Source organism: Magallana gigas, chromosome 9 (genome assembly GCF_963853765.1).
Source record: "Magallana gigas chromosome 9, xbMagGiga1.1, whole genome shotgun sequence".
Lineage (NCBI taxonomy): Eukaryota > Metazoa > Mollusca > Bivalvia > Ostreida > Ostreidae > Magallana > Magallana gigas.
The window spans coordinates 1,991,427-2,010,635 of NC_088861.1; the positions used below are offsets into that span (position 1 = coordinate 1,991,427).

General features: G+C 31.6%; 2 protein-coding genes across 3 annotated transcripts; both read right to left on the reverse strand.

Annotated features, from left to right (window-relative positions):
• Positions 1-1,751: 1,751 nt before the first annotated feature.
• Positions 1,752-7,885, reverse strand: LOC105347835 (uncharacterized). Its single transcript, XM_066071517.1, has 12 exons — positions 7,747-7,885; positions 7,221-7,367; positions 6,810-6,889; positions 6,637-6,705; positions 6,225-6,435; positions 5,547-5,672; positions 5,254-5,327; positions 5,067-5,138; positions 4,640-4,796; positions 3,670-3,776; positions 3,413-3,488; positions 1,752-1,988 (listed from the first exon to the last, which is right to left on the reverse strand). The coding sequence occupies exons 1-12, from the start codon at positions 7,772-7,774 to the stop codon at positions 1,771-1,773; spliced, it is 1,365 nt and encodes a 454-aa protein (XP_065927589.1). The 5' UTR covers positions 7,775-7,885; the 3' UTR covers positions 1,752-1,770.
• A 1,874-nt stretch (positions 7,886-9,759) lies between these two features.
• Positions 9,760-16,806, reverse strand: LOC109621096 (uncharacterized). Of its 2 annotated transcripts, XM_034475872.2 has the most exons (11): positions 16,642-16,802; positions 15,765-16,307; positions 15,516-15,584; positions 14,883-15,050; positions 14,631-14,694; positions 13,451-13,629; positions 11,996-12,157; positions 11,639-11,766; positions 11,113-11,287; positions 10,660-10,815; positions 9,763-10,274 (listed from the first exon to the last, which is right to left on the reverse strand). In XM_034475872.2, exons 1-11 carry the CDS (start codon positions 16,703-16,705, stop codon positions 10,051-10,053), a joined length of 1,932 nt encoding a protein of 643 aa, XP_034331763.2. In that variant the 5' UTR covers positions 16,706-16,802; the 3' UTR covers positions 9,763-10,050. The 2 variants fall into 2 exon arrangements, with proteins under 2 accessions (XP_065927929.1, XP_034331763.2); XM_066071857.1 differs by lacking the exon at positions 11,996-12,157 and having other exon boundaries at positions 9,760-10,274; positions 16,642-16,806.
• Positions 16,807-19,209: the final 2,403 nt, after the last annotated feature.

Consider the following 19,209-nt stretch of genomic DNA (forward strand, 5'->3'; position numbering starts at 1 on the left):
AAATCACGGGAGGCTCTTTAGTTCATATTTCCACAATATCATATCTGCATGGATAAACTCTGAAACGATATTACAAGTACGTGTAAATTTTTCATTGAAAATTTGTCATATTTTGTTTATCAAATGAATATACGGGAGATAAGTCGAACTCAGTGCATTTAATATGAAATATCCCGAGAGTCCCGAATGTCAACATGGTATGTTAATTCGAAGCGAGTAAAAACGTTAGTGAAAAAGTGTTGAATTCTTCATTAAAATGAATAAAATTTTTAGATGAAAATTTGACTGTATTTTTTTTTTCAATGCAGCCACATTAATTTTCTCCAAAATCGTTTCGGCGCGATTCTGCATTTTTTTTGCTACAATACGGGTATATGGTAGGCGTCCAAGCTTTGATGAAGGTCTGTTCCGAGACACAATTAAATTTTTCTAACTAAGCAGAGTGTAGTGAAATTTATAGCATTATTGTAGTCCTAAAGCTTGGTTATTGTAAATGTCAACAATACGCTGTGTCGATGTATCTATTTCGTAAATGTCCGATGTCATATAAAATGTCAACATGTGCACGCACGGGTTAAAATCTAGTATTAATTTATAGTAATTATATCAATAAAAATATGCATTTTATTGCATAATGCGACATAATCTATCTAAGGGATGGTAATTGAAAATATGAATAATTTTTTTGTTAAAATTAATTACCTTTCTTTGAAATTGAAGATTTAAGGCTTTTAAAACCATGATCCCCCACCATATTTACCTTACAGGAGTCTCTGTAATGGTTCATAGTTCTCCTTCGGCAAACTAAAATTAGTCTTTCTTCCAGAAATGACGAATTACATCATACTTACAGTTCTATAAATATAAAAGTCTATACTGAAACGATTATACACATTAATTCTTTTGCTTTTCTTTTTTGATAAAATTTAATTGTTTTTAGTGTAATCTCTTTATATGAATATAAAAAAGTTGATTTTCTTAATATAAGTTTTTTCCCTTATCCTTTTACAGCGCATAACGAATATAAATATGTCTAAAATATCCTTCAAGCCCTGATGAATTTTTGATAAAATTCTTATGATACCATCACTTCAGTGTATTGCAGGTCACTTCCGGGTATTTCGAATAAAAAAATAATATTTTTGTTGAAATACAATAGTTCGTCTTAATTCCCTTCAGTCTAATCTAGCAAGGAAATCAATATTTTTGTCGTTGTTTTTGACTACTTTGAATTTAATACCACTATGCACCGTTTGTACCTGCTATCTGAAAAAAATTAAAGGAAAACGCCAAAAATAATCCTTCACCATTTAAAAAGCTTCGTCTTTCATTGCCGCAACATTGAAACTATCATTGCATTGCACAAGCAAAAAAAAAAAAAAATAAACAAGAAATATTCCACACAAGTGTGTGGTAAGCCCTGATTTATTTAATATTTACTCTTTAAATTTAGTAAATGAATAGCCAATATATTAATGATGATGACTGTATGATTTGAGTTTTATTTGTTGATGTTATCTATTTTATGTACAATATACGGCGACGCTTCAAACTTCCAAAAACACGAAACGCGAGGTTATTCAAAATATTCCAAATATGTGGTTGTAAATGGTTTTCAAACTATGTAATAAACCAATTCAATATTTAAAAAATATATACGGAAATTCATTTTATTACAAGTCTGTGTTTTGACCCAATAATGCTTAATTTTATTACCAGCTACAGAATTACAAACATCAAAAGATAAGCAATAATTTTACCAATTTTTCTTTATTTCATTGGTGCCTGACATAGTGGTTTCAATTTGTCTGAACAATCACCAGCATGGAATCTTCCGTGATGGAAACTGGCGCATGTTCTTGAGTTATGAAACCCAAGTATTGCGCCAGGGTAGCTGTAACTAGCAGCATGTCTGCCGCTTGTGATCCAGGTAAATTCTCCATCTCTATGTGTATCCTTAGCTCCAATGTATACATAGTCCTCATTCACTAGGATAAAGATAACACATGATAATAAATAAGTTTTAAGTTTCCATAAACTTTTATATATCAATATTTACATTCAGTGTATATTTACCCTTATGTTTGCATTGAAAATCCATTCAGTTTCCTTTGAATACACTAGCTGGGCAAATTCATGAGCACAAATTTTGATGTCATCATGTGTTTTGAGTATTTTTATTATTAAAAGATATAATGAAACGTTCAAACTAATATAAACCTATTAAAAATCTATACAACTATACCAAAATAACAAACTCGAATTTTTTGGGCTTTAATACCAAGAAATCGGAAAGGTACTGTCTTTTATTTCATATATTTTAAATATCATTGGTACTTGACGATTACCAATTTGTTTTAACTTTTTCTCAATCATGCTTCACTTATTAATAATCAACAAAAGTTCCTTTACAAAAACCCGGAAATCATCTGAATTTTTTGGATTTTACAATCTTGCACATGCGCATTACATTCATCCTAAATCATTAGAGACTTTTTGGTTTATGTTTCCCCAATATCACATTTGCATAGATAAACTCATTAAACGATATTACAAATACGTGTAAATTTTCATTGAAGGGGAGATAACGCTAACTCAGTGCATTTTATTTAAAAAAAACCCGAGAGTTCCGAATGTCAACATGGTGTGTGAAGCGAGTAAAAAACGGTGGTGAAAAGTGTTGAATTCTTCATTAGGCCTAATATGGCTTAAATTTTATATGAAAGGTATTTACAGCCTCAAAATGGTTTGTAATGAATAAATTAACTGTTATTTTCAATGAAGCTTCATTAATTTCCTCAAAAATCGTTTCGGAGCGATTCTGCAATTTTTGCTACTTTACGGGTAGGCCTATATGGGAAGCATTTTAACGGCAGTGAGGGCCTGTCTCGAGACACAGTTAGATTTTCAACTTATCAAAGTGTAGTGACATAATTAGCATTATTGTAGGCTTAAAATTTGGTTATGTAAACAATACGGTGTGTCGATGTATCTATTTTGTAAATGTCCGATATCATATGCAATTTCAACCCGTGCACGCACGGGTCAAAGTCTAGTAATAATTAATCAAAAATAAGAATTTTCTTTACAAAGTTTATAACTATATTTTTTAGTTGCGGAAGCAAACTAAATACCATGTTAATATGGCTGTTCCATGTATGTTTCATATCATTGACAAAGAGCGTATATAATGGTTTTACAACGACGATAAACATATATTTTATATAAACAGACATCAGTATGAATATCAATATAAGCATTGAATGCTTATTTTTGGATGTCGTCTATCCTATGACAGACTAAAGCGTCGCATACAAACTGAATACTGAGAGTTAGCGAAATAAAAACAATTTAATTAAAATGCTCTTCATAAACCTTATCATTAAGTAAAATCAAAATTACGTATACGTACCCCATTGTACAAGAGCTCTAAAGTCTCCATGAGACAGGTTCTCAGCAAGTTTTGAACAATGAGTTTGACAATAGCTCTGTAAATAAAAATACAAAACAGGTAACATAAGAAAGAATAAGTTCAAATTTTGTTGTTTCTAAACAAAGTTAAAATTACTATTTGTCTAGGCATAAAAGGGTGCTAATAATTGATAAAATATTCAATTGTTGGTAAAAAAAACAATAGTTATGTAGGTTCCAACTTTCGATTTAACTTACGACAGCGTCGTTAAAGGTACCCGCGCTGCTCCCAATCATGTAACATTTCCCGTCCACTAAGTGGAAATTAGTAGGGCAATGGTGATAAGCAGCTGTGTAGGCACACGCTTTAAAAAGACAAACAAACTGTAAAAAGTATGCTGCTTGCTTTCATGAATGTATTTAAAAATTAAATATCTACAGTAAATGACCTTAACTAAGAGAATTTCAATGGAAATCATTCAAAAAACTACCCTTGGTGTGACAGGAACTTACATATACACATTTCATAATAAAATGCACAATTCGTTACATGATTTTGGTGGTGTTCAATACCAATGTCTGCGAGAATCACCGACACCGTATTTGAGTTCAATCTATCATAATAACTATGTTTGGATTATATCATATTTAACTCATAAATCTTAAGCACTACAGATACATATAAAAAGTGATTAAACGATATTGTATTATTTTTTTTATTTTCAAATCAGTATGTAACAAACCTAAACAATATAAGTTGTTTTGATCGATTCAACAGTGTTAACATTTTACACTTTCTCAAAAACTACCAATCCGCAATCGCTATCATGGTTGAAATTTAATGCTGCGAAAAAAGTTTTTGCTTATTTAAAATGGAATTAATTTATTTGCTTTATGTGTTCACAATGGATTTAATTTCCAGAATAGAGTATAACTTGCGAACAAAGTGAAATTGAAAGCATCGTGATTATCAATCAATCTAGAGTATTTGGGCATTTTCTTCCTCAGAAATCAAAGTAACTTATATCATAAATGAATACTGAAATTCAAAATAGTATTTAATTTAATATAAGAAGACCATTTTACAAAACCGTCTTAAATCAGGCACTCCTTTACGAGTAACAGTATACATACATGCAAGTTTTTGTAAAATTAAGGCGTCGGTATGGTAATGATGTTCATTTATAAATAATTGAATGGTGAATACTGTAACAATGAATGACCTTACCGTCTGTTGGTGAGGAGGTGGTCGTAGTTGTCGTATGGACAAGCACGTGGTGATTACAAAGGTCACCGGAACAACAGTCGCCATCTAGTGACAATTCTACCGGATCTGCTCTCTTGCCAAAGATATGAGCAGCTTGCGCATGGAATTGGTTGCAAACCTAACAAGAAAATATATATAACAATATATAATGATAATAATAATATGCATGTAATCATAGAAAATTGTATGTTCATCACATTCATTATGGTTTGTACTACCTATGATCGAATTGCATTTCTTAGTCAGTTTGTCTCGTTTTTATACATAAAAAGGACATTAAGGATGTAATTATTACAGCGACTCTTTTTGTCCATACGCGTAATAAAGAAACCAAACGAGAGAGAGAGAGAGAGAGAGAGAGAGAGGTGAAGGATCTAAGAAAACTCACACTCTGGTGCATACAGCCCACATTGTAAGAGTGCTGTCCACTGTTAGACAATGTCTCCAATACGTAACATGTCTGTCAAAGCAGATGATTGAAATACTGTCATATTTAGAGCATTACTAAAAGCTTCGATTCTTTTTAATCATTTTAATCATCGGGCCTGTACTGAATACAATACAAACATGCTGACCTCTCCGATATCACAGTTTGTGGTCTGGTTGCACTGCTCAGGATTTTTTATATGGTTACACCAGTAACACTCAGCTGCCGAAAAAAATGAACAAAAATAAGCCATTTAAACAAAAAACAAATCCATTTATCACTTAAAACTAAATATTTGTTCAAAATGGCATATTAGTAAACAACACGAATCCTACTAATTTTGTTTCTTTCGAGATTTTTCACCTCTAATTACGAATTAATGCAATATAAGAACTGTTATTCGTATTGCATTACATACAAAGGCTATTATGAAGTACTTACAACATTTTCCGCATGTTCTAGGGCAGGCCTGGACCACACAGGGATCCGAACACATGCCCTTGTTAAGACCAAGCAGTCTCTGGCAGCCAGCTGTGTCGATGTCAGAGCATTTGGAGTTTGTCGACTCTGTTGATTTAGAACGTCGTCAGTATCATACAGATAATGACAAGTTTTTATTTTTTCCGTTGCTACATAAGGAGTTATTTTTAACCATTTTAACAAGACCTTGGACTTTTAGTAGGACGTACTAATGTAACTCTCTATCTCTTGCGTCAAAACAAGTTTAAAATGACGCAGTTACAAGCGAAATATGCATCGATTGCGTAAAACTGGCTCAAAAGGCAGATATATCTTGTTTATTTCAAAGAGCCATAACTGAGTGGCTAGCAAAGAAATAGACATGCTCACGTCACATTGCCTTTTGACACAACAACCCAAAGTCCAAACTCTTGTTAAAATGGTTCCTATTGTAGGCAAAAAACAATATTTATTGTCGAGGGCATGGTGGTGAGGTGGATCAATATGAAATATCTCAGACGTAAAGGGGTATATCTTATCCATGCAATGGCGTTCTTATAAAAAAAATTTGGCACTTGTTAGACATTTATAGAACGCATTCATATTTTTTGTGGTTAATCATAGAGACAAAAAAATGATTCAAAAAATGAAATTTTCTACCCGTTGGTGGAGGCATCATTGTCGTTGATTCCATCATCACAGTAGTTGTGACGTTGTTCTGACGCCGTAATCTAGCGGGTGATGGAGTGTGCTGGTTACACAAATCAGAGTCGCAACAATCTCCATCAAGATTTGCCCGTTTTTCAAGCGATCTTCTTCCAATTATTAGAGAGGAGCCACCTGTACTAGCTCCGAACAATTGCGTACAAACCTATGGTTAATTGAGCAAAAGGGGTGTAAATAAGATAACTCACAGGAGTAAAATATATAACATATGAATAAAGTATGATAGAATTCATGTAATACTATTTTGTTCATAAAAACAAGAAATATTAATGGTGGTTTTGTTTCCCTTTAAACCTTCACGGCAAACACAGTGTATTTAGTTTAAAGAATAGGTATGCATTCTTACCTCATTTGTTGCACATCCTAATCGATAACTTTTGGAAAAATCTGCCGCCAAAGTTTCGGTCACTATGCACTGCAAAATTATAAAACAAATTCCATATTAAATTGAGAGCGATACGCATGTCAAATATGAAATACTCTATGCAAAGAGATAGCACTACGAAGCCATCGCAAAACCTTTTCTCCGTTCGAACACTCCATGGTAGCATTACAATCATTCACATCGGCGACTGAATCACAGTGGTAACACTTCAGAGCTTGAAACAGAAAACAAGATATAAAATCACAGCGTAGTACACTTTATTATTAGATGCATAATGAACATCGTTTTTATATAAATGTTTACAAAATTTAAATTCAAGTTTTTATGTAAATGAAGGGGCAAACGAACATATTCCTCTTAAAGAAACTATGATGGGATCCATCATTTATTTGCAATTTAAATATGCGCAAATTACACTTTATACAGTTATAACACTCTGAACAAGCACAGACATTAGTTGTTCTAAAAGTTTGCAGATATTTTCCAAACGGATTTTCAGTCCAAATGTATGACAATACTCAACAAAGAAGAATATCAAGACTTACGACAAGTTCCGCATAATCTTGGGCATAATTTGGACAAACATGGATCCACACAGATATCTCGCTTGTCACGGAACATCTGACAAACCGTGCTATCCACATCATCGCAGGTCTGTGTCGAAGCCTGATGAATAGCACACAGGCTTAACACTGTAAAGTAACAACACGATGGATTGTTTAAAAACTCGGCTAATAAAAGGCATTATTATTTTTAAACAAGAGATCTATAGATATCTAAATCTGTTTATAGATTTAATATTGGTAAATTAAAAATGATTTCCTGGCAATGTGGATTAAAGCTGCTTATAGTTTAGAGTATATTGAATCAAGGATAGATATCATAAATCTTAGCATAACAATAGTACAAATGTGAAGACTTCATAGCTGTTCATTGTACAATCAAATAGATGTTTATTTCATAAGAGAGTGGTTGTACAATCATTTTTTATGTTTCGTTAATTGCTTTGAACTATCAAAAACTAAAGTAAGTTGTAAGGTGTAATCAAAGATGAGCATTCGTTGATCTTACCAAATATAAATACGTTGTAAACTGCCATTGTCGTGTAGTTTCTGGGTCTGTATTCTTATCTTCTATCGGTGTTACGTGATATAGATATACACGTTCGCATTTGGAAGGGTCTTATTGATAACAATATTAAGTTATATGCAACTGTATTGCAGTCAAAAGCAAGGCAATTTTTTTTTACAATATTATTACAAATAGCTGTAAGGCAATGATTTCATGAGATCTTTTGGCACAAATATTTCTGACACTTGTATAGTTTGATATGAATTGGGTCATACAATAATCATAAAGATAAAGTGCCTATGAACTTAGGATAAGTAAACAAAGTAAAGTAAGCCAGATTTTCACTTCATTAAGATTTATAGCGAGCGCAGTAGTTTGTTTAAGTGTATAATCCTAGGAAGGGACCATTGGAATAAAAGTTTAATAACTTTGGGTTCCTTGCGGCAGTAAAAGTTTTCAAACAAAGCCCGAGTTTTTTGGTTAGGGCAAGTCCACGGGTTGCATTTTACAATGATGACAGATGTGTGGTTCATTCTGCGCTCGCCCCAACGGTCACACCGTAAAACATCTATACAATTTTCAAATGAAATTCTTTTCATAATACACCTCTTTATGATTCTTGCAAATCAATTCATAAATCATAAGAATAACATATTGAACAATATTGGTAGCAGTGCCGTTTGCTATATATGCATGCAATACCTTAACAAAAATAGCTTAATTAGTAATAACTCTATAACTTTATCGATTTCAATCCCACCAAAAATAAATGAAACATGATACATCGTCTTTAGATTTTTTAGTCCATGCATTGTTCAAGAAGTCAAAAATCTATTCAGAATTTTAAACCAATCATCATATGTGAAGGCATCAATAAATCATGTCAACATGAATCAAAACATTTTAAAATAAATTAAACATATTGTCTCTTCTACCCAGTTTGCTCATGGCAGAACTAAGCTTCTTTTTTTTCGTGTGTATTTATGGTGTTTTAAATTCAAATATTCCAGTGGTGATATTTTTCCCTATTTAAATTCAAAGCGATTTTTCCCCATGCACTCTTTAAAAGTCAAAATAATTCGTATGTTGTACATATCATTTTTAGTTGTAAATGCTATTACATATACAATATTTATGACATTTGATATTTTATTTTACATCTGTTGCATTCTTTGAAAAATAACAAAAACTTAACCTTGCATATTCTTTTTTACATAGGATAATTTTGCATTCTAGGGAGGTACGTGGCATATTTTCGGGAAATTTCAATATTTTATGTTCTTTAAAAAGAAGATTATGTGTTTAGCATTTAGCAGTATTTGGTATCAAAATGAAATAAATATTATTGTTAATTTCAATGGTTTCGAATTATTATTAGTCTGCCATAAACAGTAATGAGAAATTACTTTATTACAATCTCAAATCTACTGTCTAAAATATTTTTTATTATATTATTTTGTTTTTGTATCACTTTGACAATGTAGGCTATCATTAAATCGCTGAATCAATGCAATGACAAATCTAAATTATTATAAATATGAAATAAAATATCAAACAACTGTGTTACGACAGCGAGAGACATTGATTTTGATTTAAAAATACTTGTTTTTCCATCAATAACACAAAAATAAATACAAGTCGATGTATTTATAATTTTGTTTCATGTGAATGACTTTACCGACAGTAGTTTTGTAGAATGTCATGCCACTTTGAACAACATCTACAAAAGCCAAGCAAGCTGAAAAAATAATAGAGTTGGAATCTTTTACAATTTACTAGTAATTTGTTTTGCTTTTTAAAAATATTAAAATTTTGCAGACCAACTGACTTACTTATCACGTTCTTTTTTTAGTTTTAAAACAATGTTATATATATACCCACACGAAAAGTAAAACTTTCAAAACAAAGATTTATAACCAATTTAAACAATATTTATAGAATAAACAAAACTTCAGAAATTTGATAACATATATTTATTTTTCATGCTACAAATTATTATACATTATTGTTATATAATTAAAACAGGTTTGAATATTATAAAAGTTAATTTGAAACAGTTCTTTTTATATTGAAAAATAATATCGCGTCTCTAATTACCTACTTGCGCAATTTTTATTAATGAATATTTAATGCCATATTAAATCACACGATCTTCACAAAACCATTAAACAAAATGGTGTGAAAAAAAATATGTGGGCATAAAGATTATAAACAAAATGTTTTTAAATGATAAATGAAAACATTTGATAAGCCTTGTACCATATTTCTGTAAAGTAGACAGGAATTTGGAAATGCGCATAGGTATCAAATTTCTCCGACTCCCTCTTGTTCAGACTCCCATCTATCAATGATTTTACACATCTGTGCAACATCATCGAGTGGCGTTTTGTCGTTTTCATCTTCTTCCATAGGTGGCATTACTTCTGCTTCGTCCGTGGTTGCCAGGATGACAACAATGAGGAAACAGACCATAGCAAGGACAACGCCCACCGATCCCACGCTAACAACGATGGCGCCCGCCGCCCACGCTAAAACAAAGTATTTGTCTTATCAAAGTTGGAGAGCAGGACTGAAACGCTCTACTGAAAGTCAAGAAATTTTTTACAATCGAACATGAATTATTGTGTAAAATTTTGGGATAACGAAAAAATTAATTTAATAATGAAACTAATTACTATCATTTGTTATTTGCCAGATATAAACTCACAAAGTATTAAAAAGCTTATAATATCAGCAAAATACCCATAATTTTTATCAAAAAGTCCGTCTTTGACAGTGACTACATAATGCTTCAAAATGTTACAGCAACAAGATCAGACCTACATGGATACAAACTTATAGTCAAAACACATCTTGTGTCTTCTTTTCTTTCCCAGGTAAGCTATACTTGGAAATTATTATTGAAGATCATACCTGGCACTGTATATGGTGTTGTAACAGATTTGTCCAAGATTCTGACTGTCATGAATGATTCCGTTGATGACATTCCTGTACAGGTAATGGATATCTTGTATTCTTCAACTGTTTTAAAGTCCAGCGCCGCACCAGCATTTAGAAACATACCAGCAGCTATGGAAGCACTTTGTATCAGTAAAAGATTTATCTAGTTCAAATGATAGGGTTTAATAGTAATTATCTAGTTATGCACTAACTATACATAATGATTGATATTAAATACCAGTAGTGATAAAACATAGAAAAAGCAAATAATACATCCCAACATTGTAAAGACTAACAATACATTCTTTTTAAACAATTCGATTTTATTCAGTTATATAAAAGATTCAATCAACATTTGGAGTATAACTTTTACAATTTTAAAGTAACATTATCATTAATGAAATTAAGAGACGGTATCATACATACTTCCATTTAAGTAGTCATCCAATCTGAAGTTTGTAGTATTTGGTAAAATCGAACTCAGAATACAGGAAATGCTGTCGGCAGCTGGATCGGTTGCATTGATGACGATAAGTAAAGTTTCAAAACTGACGTCATCACCAATTTCTACTTCTGTTGGCAGATTGTTGATCGCTAGAGGCTTCCAGAGGTAAAAATTCGTTTACTTTTCTACTTACATACTCGTTAGATGATATTTATCTTGATATATTGATGAAACAGTAGATATTGTGTTCGAAATAAGTTTATTGCAAGAAAGCTGGATGGTCGACAAATTAACAGCAGTCATCTCTAAGTTATGCACAATGTTTGCCATGAACTTTCATAATGTATATAAAGAAAACTAATATTTTACCTTTAGAATTCAAATATTTTCTTGATATTTATTCAAAATTCCCTAACTAAAGATAAAATAAATTAAACAAAAATAAATAAAACCCTCAAATGGCCATGATAATCCAACCCTCTAACAGTGTGAAAAAGTTTGCATTACCTGGACAAAAGTAGTGATGTTGATGGCAATGGAGGCAGTGTTAAAACAGGAGTCCATGACTGACATAGTCAGAAAGTACGGCGTTTCTACACCAGTGACAGGAAGTGATGTCATCAAGCTGATTAAGCCTATAAAATATATATGTTGAAATAATTTAAGATGAGTCAAGGCAAATGTTTCATTATACATTAAAAAAATATGCACGTCGTATCATACACACAAGCAAAACGAAAGGATATTTGTATTAAATATCATATCAGAATACACACAAACAAATCCTTTAATCCTTTTACTGGGGCTATAGTACTTGTTGGGTGAACTTGAAAAAAATAACCGATTTTCATCACTTTTGAATACCTGTTGTTTGATTAATCTCAAAGTAAGGATTTCCTAAATCGGAAAACATAAACTGGTCGCCAAAGTCATCAGTTAAGCTCACGACTGTAACACTAGATCCCACAGTTAAACTCTCTGATATCGATATGGGTGAACTACCACCGGAAAATGTAGGAACTGTTCCTGTAATAAATAACAAATAAATATGTTTTTAAACATTCAACAAGTTCTAAACTTCCATCTCTCCTTACCTCCATTTAAAAAGTAGCTTAACATCTACGCCAAGATCCGCTTTGAATTTCTATTTTTTTTATGCGCATGCCACATTTAAATAATGCTCTGAAGTCTTATCTAGTTTAAAAATTTCTTATCATTTAAAGTTAACAAGCTTTCTTTCTCATTTGCATGGTGCTGTTCATGAATTATTTAATCCTCTTCTTTATTTCTACAGAACTATCTCCAACAGTCCTTTGACATCTGCTGTCATTCAAAATCATCTCATGTAAATAAAATTTCAAAGTTTGAGTCTATATAATGTAAACATCTTTAACACTTATCGCAAGCTTATAATTGCGAACTTTCATTACATGCACAACTTCTATTCTTTTATTGAGCTGTGTTTAAAAAGTAGAAAAAACTAAAATGAGAAAAATAAGATGCAGAGTTTCTTTAGGAGATTATTTTTGAATACATTCTGTACATTGTTTATGGATTTTTTGGGACGGTTGTCAGTTTGTCATTGTCACTTTCATTTTAATGACCGAACATGTATCTCTGCTGGTGGACAGTATGTCACTGAGGATACTTGTCGCTCGGTACTTTCTCTTTCCTTTCATGAGCAGTTAGACATATAACAATACTAAACTGCCAGACGCGTGGCCAAGTATAATACAGTGAGCATACGACGGGTGGGACCGGGGTAATCTTGCTATAAAAAGGGGGAAACCCACTATATAGTCAGCTTTCCGTGGGGGAAAAACTGCTATATAGCCATACAAGTATAATACAATAAGGGTGGGACCGGTCGACAGGGGATGATTACTCTTCCTAGGCACCTGATCTCACTCCTATCGCTTTAGAGTCCGCGTTGCTGTGCTTTTTATTTGTATTTTGCTATATGGATTTTTGAGATTGTTGGCAGTTTTTTAATTGTCATTGTTCATTCTTTTAAAAATCTTCCTCTGAATATTGCTTCATTTTTTTTTAAATTTTAGATAATCAAAAGGGGTTAGTTTTAAGAAAGTGCTGAGCGAAATACATACCTGTGTAAGCTTTTCAATCATTTTTGTGTCAAAAAATAAATTTTAAGCAACCAATACCAGACAAAAATTATAATTCAAAATTAAAACAGACCAAAGATGTTTTATTTAAAGAAAATAGATTTGTATTAGCGATTACTAGTAACTCGATACCGACCGTTGTCGTATATACTTCACCAACAAATTGGTTATCCATCACTGGTAACTCGATACTGACCGTTGACAATTGTAAACTTGATAGCAAAAGCTGTGTCCGGCATAGTAGACGCAGAAGACCAATCGTAGAAGTCTCCGACAGACAACGACCCCATGTCCGTCACTATCTTTATATCTTGTGGACATAGGTCCCCTACACAGCTAGTAGCCATTCCGATCGGATTCACTCCAGCTGAATACCTTAAAGATGAACATATAAATTTGAATCTATAGTGCTATTATAGATATGTGGAAGAACTAAATCATTCTTTTTTCATGATTTAAAAGTGAAAATTTAGATATAGATATCGGTCGCCTGAGCAACAATATTAAGTTTTAGATAACTAAATTTATCAAGTTTACTTAACAAAACTGTTGACAATATCATACTAAAACTCAAGAGAATAATGAATTTATATTGTTATACTTTCATGTTAAATACTGAAATCTGATTGGTTAAGACGCAGTTAATAATATTTTCTATTACCCTCAGCGTTAGCGACGCACTTAGCAACGGGTAACATTAAAAAATGTTACATGCGCGAAAATTATGCGCGTACGGTTCACTGTAGAATTCACGTTATTCCTATATAAAAGCAGTAAAATTTTCTTAAAAATTAAGACATTCAGTATAACAAAATAAATAGTGCCTGTTTGGGAGGATAACAGTTGAAATTGACACCCCTCGAAAACCATTGTCAACCTCCGCTTCGCGTCGGTTGACAATGGTTTTCTCGGGGTGTCAATTTCAACTGTTACCCTCCCAAACAGGCACTATTTATATAAGGTGATTATCGCTATGCCCTTATTAAACTTTAATCAAAATTAAATTATACTTTATTGTATATATCAGGCATGTATGTTCTTTAAGGTAGCTCTTGAGAAAATATTTTGCAATTCCTTTACTTCATAGTTTTGAAAATTAGAATGTACCCCATTATTAGACTTTCTAATTTGGATGGGGTCAATTTAATCGAAATTTGTAGATATTCAGACAGAGAAAATGATGAAAGACAGCAAATGATCATAAACAAGAGATCAAGTGTAATACTCTTCAAAAATGATGGTCCCCTAAAACATTCTAAACGTTAATGTATACATGTATTTGCCTAAAACGAAGTATAATCAAGAAAACAAGTACAACAGAATATGATGGTGACCATTAAGCTAATTAAAAGCTACTTCACATCCTTGCAACTAACCATCCGATTATGTCGCTCATAGCTATAGCCACTTTTGGTGAAAATACATGCGTTTCATACCCTCCTGTAAAAAAAGTAAGTAATTTACAATCATTGATTTACATTTTATTTGTAGCAATACAATTTGAAATTAATCTTTAGTCTTTTACTCTAGGTGTTTTCTTCATTTTTTTCACACAAGCCTGTTCATTTTTGTCCAAAATGTCTTCCGAAAAATTAACATGTATAGAGTTCAATTATAATGGCACTAACCTGTAGCTGTAATAGTGGTCTGATAAATCAAGTACTCGGCTCTCCAGACCTGTAACACAAACGACCCGGATGTTGCTGCCTTAAACTCTACTGACGAAAGGGCTCCACAGCAGTGGATATTGTAAGCACTTGGCCCTTTTGACTCAGATATCAAATAGTATCCAACATCTGTAAAATGAATATTTGGAGATAAATGGCGGTATTGATGTTAATATTTGGGTAGTCAATTACATGTTATATTACTCTCGGTGTTATATTTTATCATTAACTAATTTTTTAAATATGGTCATCGTTTTTCACTTTTAATACGAAATCAAAAGCTTTCGATATTTGTATTTGTCGATTTCATAGACATAAAACTAGTAACTCTTAAATAGCCAGTTTTTTTTTTAAATAAAAGATATGTTTATTTTAAAGGAAGAATTCGTTTGATATATAAAAAATCTTAGTATACACCATTCAAACAATAAATGATTAATAAAAATATAAGTCAATGGAATATTAGGCTGACATTTAATTTTTTTTAGAATTTTTTTCTTTCATTTGGGGCAAATGTTGAGGTTTACGAACATCGTTTTATTCTTTACAAATAGCGATTTAAAAATTAATTATTAATATACACTCTCTACTTACTGGAATTTGTGTCGGCAATGACAGCCATGGAGTTGGGAAGTTCGTAATAAAAATCAAAGCTTTCACAGTCTGTAAAAAAGGAAAAAACATCAAATATTTCATATTCAGTTAAATGTAACTGTTGTAAAAACCAAGGTTTTATGTCCACAATTTCACAAAATGTTTAATTGAGTAAAGATTTGTAAAAAAAATTCGTAATTTAAAACTTTGAAAGCGTAATCAATTTTTGAATATTATGATATTACTCACACGGTGGGCAGATCATAGAAATGACAGTTGGTAAATCTGAATCTAAAGTGGCCCAGTTGATTCCACCAAGGATGTATCTAGAATCGGACGCATAACTAGTGTAAGATGTAGCTGATAAAACTGATATAAATCCAACTTTAATCCCAGCGGCTTTTATGGCATCCAAACTGGTTGTACTGGACATAAAACTTGTGTCTGTGAAAACAAGCACCCATCTTGTAGACCCAGGTCTCGTGCTATTCGACAAGATGTTGTTCCAAGCCATATCAAAGCCCGGCGATATATCAGATGCTTCAGATGTCACTGTTATATTTTGCATTCGGGCCATGAGATCATCAGTCGTTAGGTAGTCCCGCAGACCCCAGCCATAATGGGCTGTATTGCCTACTCCTATTCCTGCTATGTTAGTGTGGTCGGAGTGCAAGTATATGTTGCCAGCCAAGTTATGTATGAAACTAACTTGATCGGCAATATCAGTAGATGACATGCTTGAAGATACATCATATAAAATGACCACATCAAGCGTCTGATGCACGCCGCAAACTGAATCACAAAGCACCAAGTACAACGTTTGTTAGAATCAATCAATAATTTCTTTTTCGCGCATTTATAATAGTTATAATAATCCATTAAAATAAGTTTATGTAAATAGCAAGACATTATGTCTGAATAATAAGATTAAACGTTCATATCTCATCATACCAGGATTTTTTCTGGTATTGACCTTTCTAACTATATTATTATTTCAATTCGATTCAGTTGATTTTATATTTATTAATTCTTATGTATGTAAAATAATATTACAAATTTCAGTTATGAAAATGGAAAGTTATTTCAAAATTATTATTAAAATATCGAAATAAAAAATAAAACTTACATCCTGAGGCTCTGACCATTAAAAATGAAAATATAACTGCGGTAGATAAATAATTCTTCTCCATGTTCTCAATTCCTTCTGTCACTCATTGGTTTCTAATCGGGTCGATTTTTATTTTGGTCGCGTAACAATTCAAATAGTTAACCTATTTTACATGAATTCAAAAAACAAAGCCAATTTTAAATCTCTTTTCACTTTAAGTGGCGATTGTTTCTATTTAAATGAAATGGTTCGTGATCAATAGAGAACAAAACAACATTTTGAATTTTGTCAAGCATTGACAAAATATCGTGTTTCAGAATTAGGTATCAAATGGTAGGCCCCAATTGTACGTGAATTTACTACGCTATCATATATATATATATATATATATATATATATATATATATATATATATATATATATATATATATATATATATATATATATATATATATATATATATATATATATGTGCTTTTCTTTTTAGAAGAGGCAACACGTTTAATGCACACGAAAGACTGGTATTGATTGAGAACAGAAAAGACAATTTATTTTTTTATATCAGAAAATTTTAGATTGATTTTACACAAAAGAGAAAGCAAGTATTATATCTTTACAATGAAACTTACTGCAACTCTAATAAAAATAATATTAAGGTTTCTTACGACGAGAGGTTCTCTAGAGTTTAAAGCAGCGTGGTCGCCATTTTGGTCAAAATTAATTTTTACGTTTTAATTTTTACATTACTTGAATAAGGCATTTCTATTAGTCAACCAAAATTAAGGTGTCAGTCAACGAGTTATAAATGGGACATCGAGCGAGATTATAATTCTTTGTAATGTGAACAAAACTCAGGCAATGTTTTTGTTTACATTTTTTTAATGTTGACAAGTGAATTACTGTTTAGATAAAAAATAAATGCAAAAACCGCTATAGACTATTGATTTATGTTCAAAACGATTAAGCAGACAGAGAGGAAAGATTATAAGACTTTTATTGGCATAATTATAAAATCAAACAAAAACGTGGCTGGCACGAGCCTTATATAATTAACAAAGAATTAAGGGCTCTGTATCTTCTTAATACTCAACGACTGTTCACCACTAGAAATGCATTACTAAAGCATTGTAAACAATAACAAGTATTCCTTTTATAGGAATGATCGGCAATAATGATGTATTGATAGCTAAAAGCAATCAACATGATCAGTTTGATGTAAAATAATTTAAAAAGTACTGTATTTTTACAAAAAATAGAATATTTTGAATCTGTACACCATTATTTCATCATTATAAACCGTCAACAAATTTAATTTTGAAATAAATTTGGGGAAAGCCGTTCGTAACCTCCTTGTCTAGTTTTATATTTTTAACGTAATTATTAAATGTTAATGTATCTTCTTCTTCTTCAGAATACTGAGTAGGGCTCTTCAAAGAGCATTAACACGTATACAAAGAAAGAGTTGTATTAAAATAATTTAATGCCACTCAAAAACATTGAATGTCATCATAACTTGCATTATAACGTAACCTTGTTTATAAATAAAGCCGTCTTCCTAGCTACTATTATGCAACATCAATAGCTCGAGGTCAGTTCATGGAGCATCTTCTTATGATTGAGGTCAGTTCATCGAGGTCAACTGCATTACTGAATGAATCTTTCGATCGAAATTCTTACGCTTGAGACAAAATGTGCATTCTTGAATTAACAGGTCGAACTGTGTTTTATGTATGTTTGCATCTCTTAAGGTAAATGAATTGAAATAAAACTGAGTAAAATGTTATATAAATACTAGACCAAACTTCAAGTTTTTATAAGAACTACTTATGCAAGCGGAATGTGTGCGCACGTGGAAACATTTGCCGGATGCCTCATATGGACACAACTGTGATCGGCCAAAAAATAGAAAAATGAATTTGACCATAATCGTAACCATGCTCCCTTAAATTCAAACAACTTTCGTCGTTTTATAAACTCAAAACAATGTTAGAGGCTTTACAATTTTTACTTTCCAACCTCTTACCATTGTTGTTCAAAATTGAAAGTGTTTGCGTATTGTATCATTTATTAAAACATTTTATTTTTATTTTTAAACACAAAGTTATCTAGAGCGTCTGCAGATAAGATCAACTGAAAAACAGGTTTCAAGTATGTATCTTCTTGTTAAAATTCCCTTTTATGTTTTGTTAATCTCGAAGATATTTAACTTCGTTGCATTTTTTCAGCAATAGAAGCAGCATAAAACAGTCACATTTTATCTAAAAAATTGTTTGTTATTACGGTGTTCTTTAAAATATAAATATGTTTCTATATACATACATCGCTTATGCTAAATGTATTGTACGAGTTTAACCATCTAATATTATCATGTTTATGTTTACTTCGCGTGACCGTTTGATTTGAACTTTTCCTGTTTTTATCAGTTTTATCGAGTTTTTAAAAGTATTATTTTACTAAAATTGTGTTTTCTGTGTTTCAAACATACTTAAAGGGACGCGATTTGAGATCAAAAAATTTATTTTTATTTGTTATGTATAAAATGATTTACTGGAGCATTTTATATGATTGACCAAAATATTGAATGTT

Bases quoted from the DNA above. Each gene is read 5' to 3' on its own strand.
- LOC105347835 (XM_066071517.1), bottom strand. From the start codon at position 7,774: ATGGCAGTTTACAACGTATTTATATTTG. The intron at 7,368-7,746 runs GTAAGATCAACG...GTTACTTTACAG, and splicing joins TTACAACGTATTTATATTTG to TGTTAAGCCTGTGTGCTATT. The intron at 4,797-5,066 runs GTGAGTTTTCTT...TTTTCTTGTTAG, and splicing joins TGGGCTGTATGCACCAGAGT to GTTTGCAACCAATTCCATGC.
- LOC109621096 (XM_034475872.2), bottom strand. From the start codon at position 16,705: ATGGAGAAGAATTATTTATCTACCGCAGTTATATTTTCATTTTTAATG. The intron at 15,585-15,764 runs GTGAGTAATATC...CCTTTTTTACAG, and splicing joins TTCTATGATCTGCCCACCGT to ACTGTGAAAGCTTTGATTTT. The intron at 11,767-11,995 runs GTATTCAAAAGT...TATATTTTATAG, and splicing joins TGAGATTAATCAAACAACAG to GCTTAATCAGCTTGATGACA.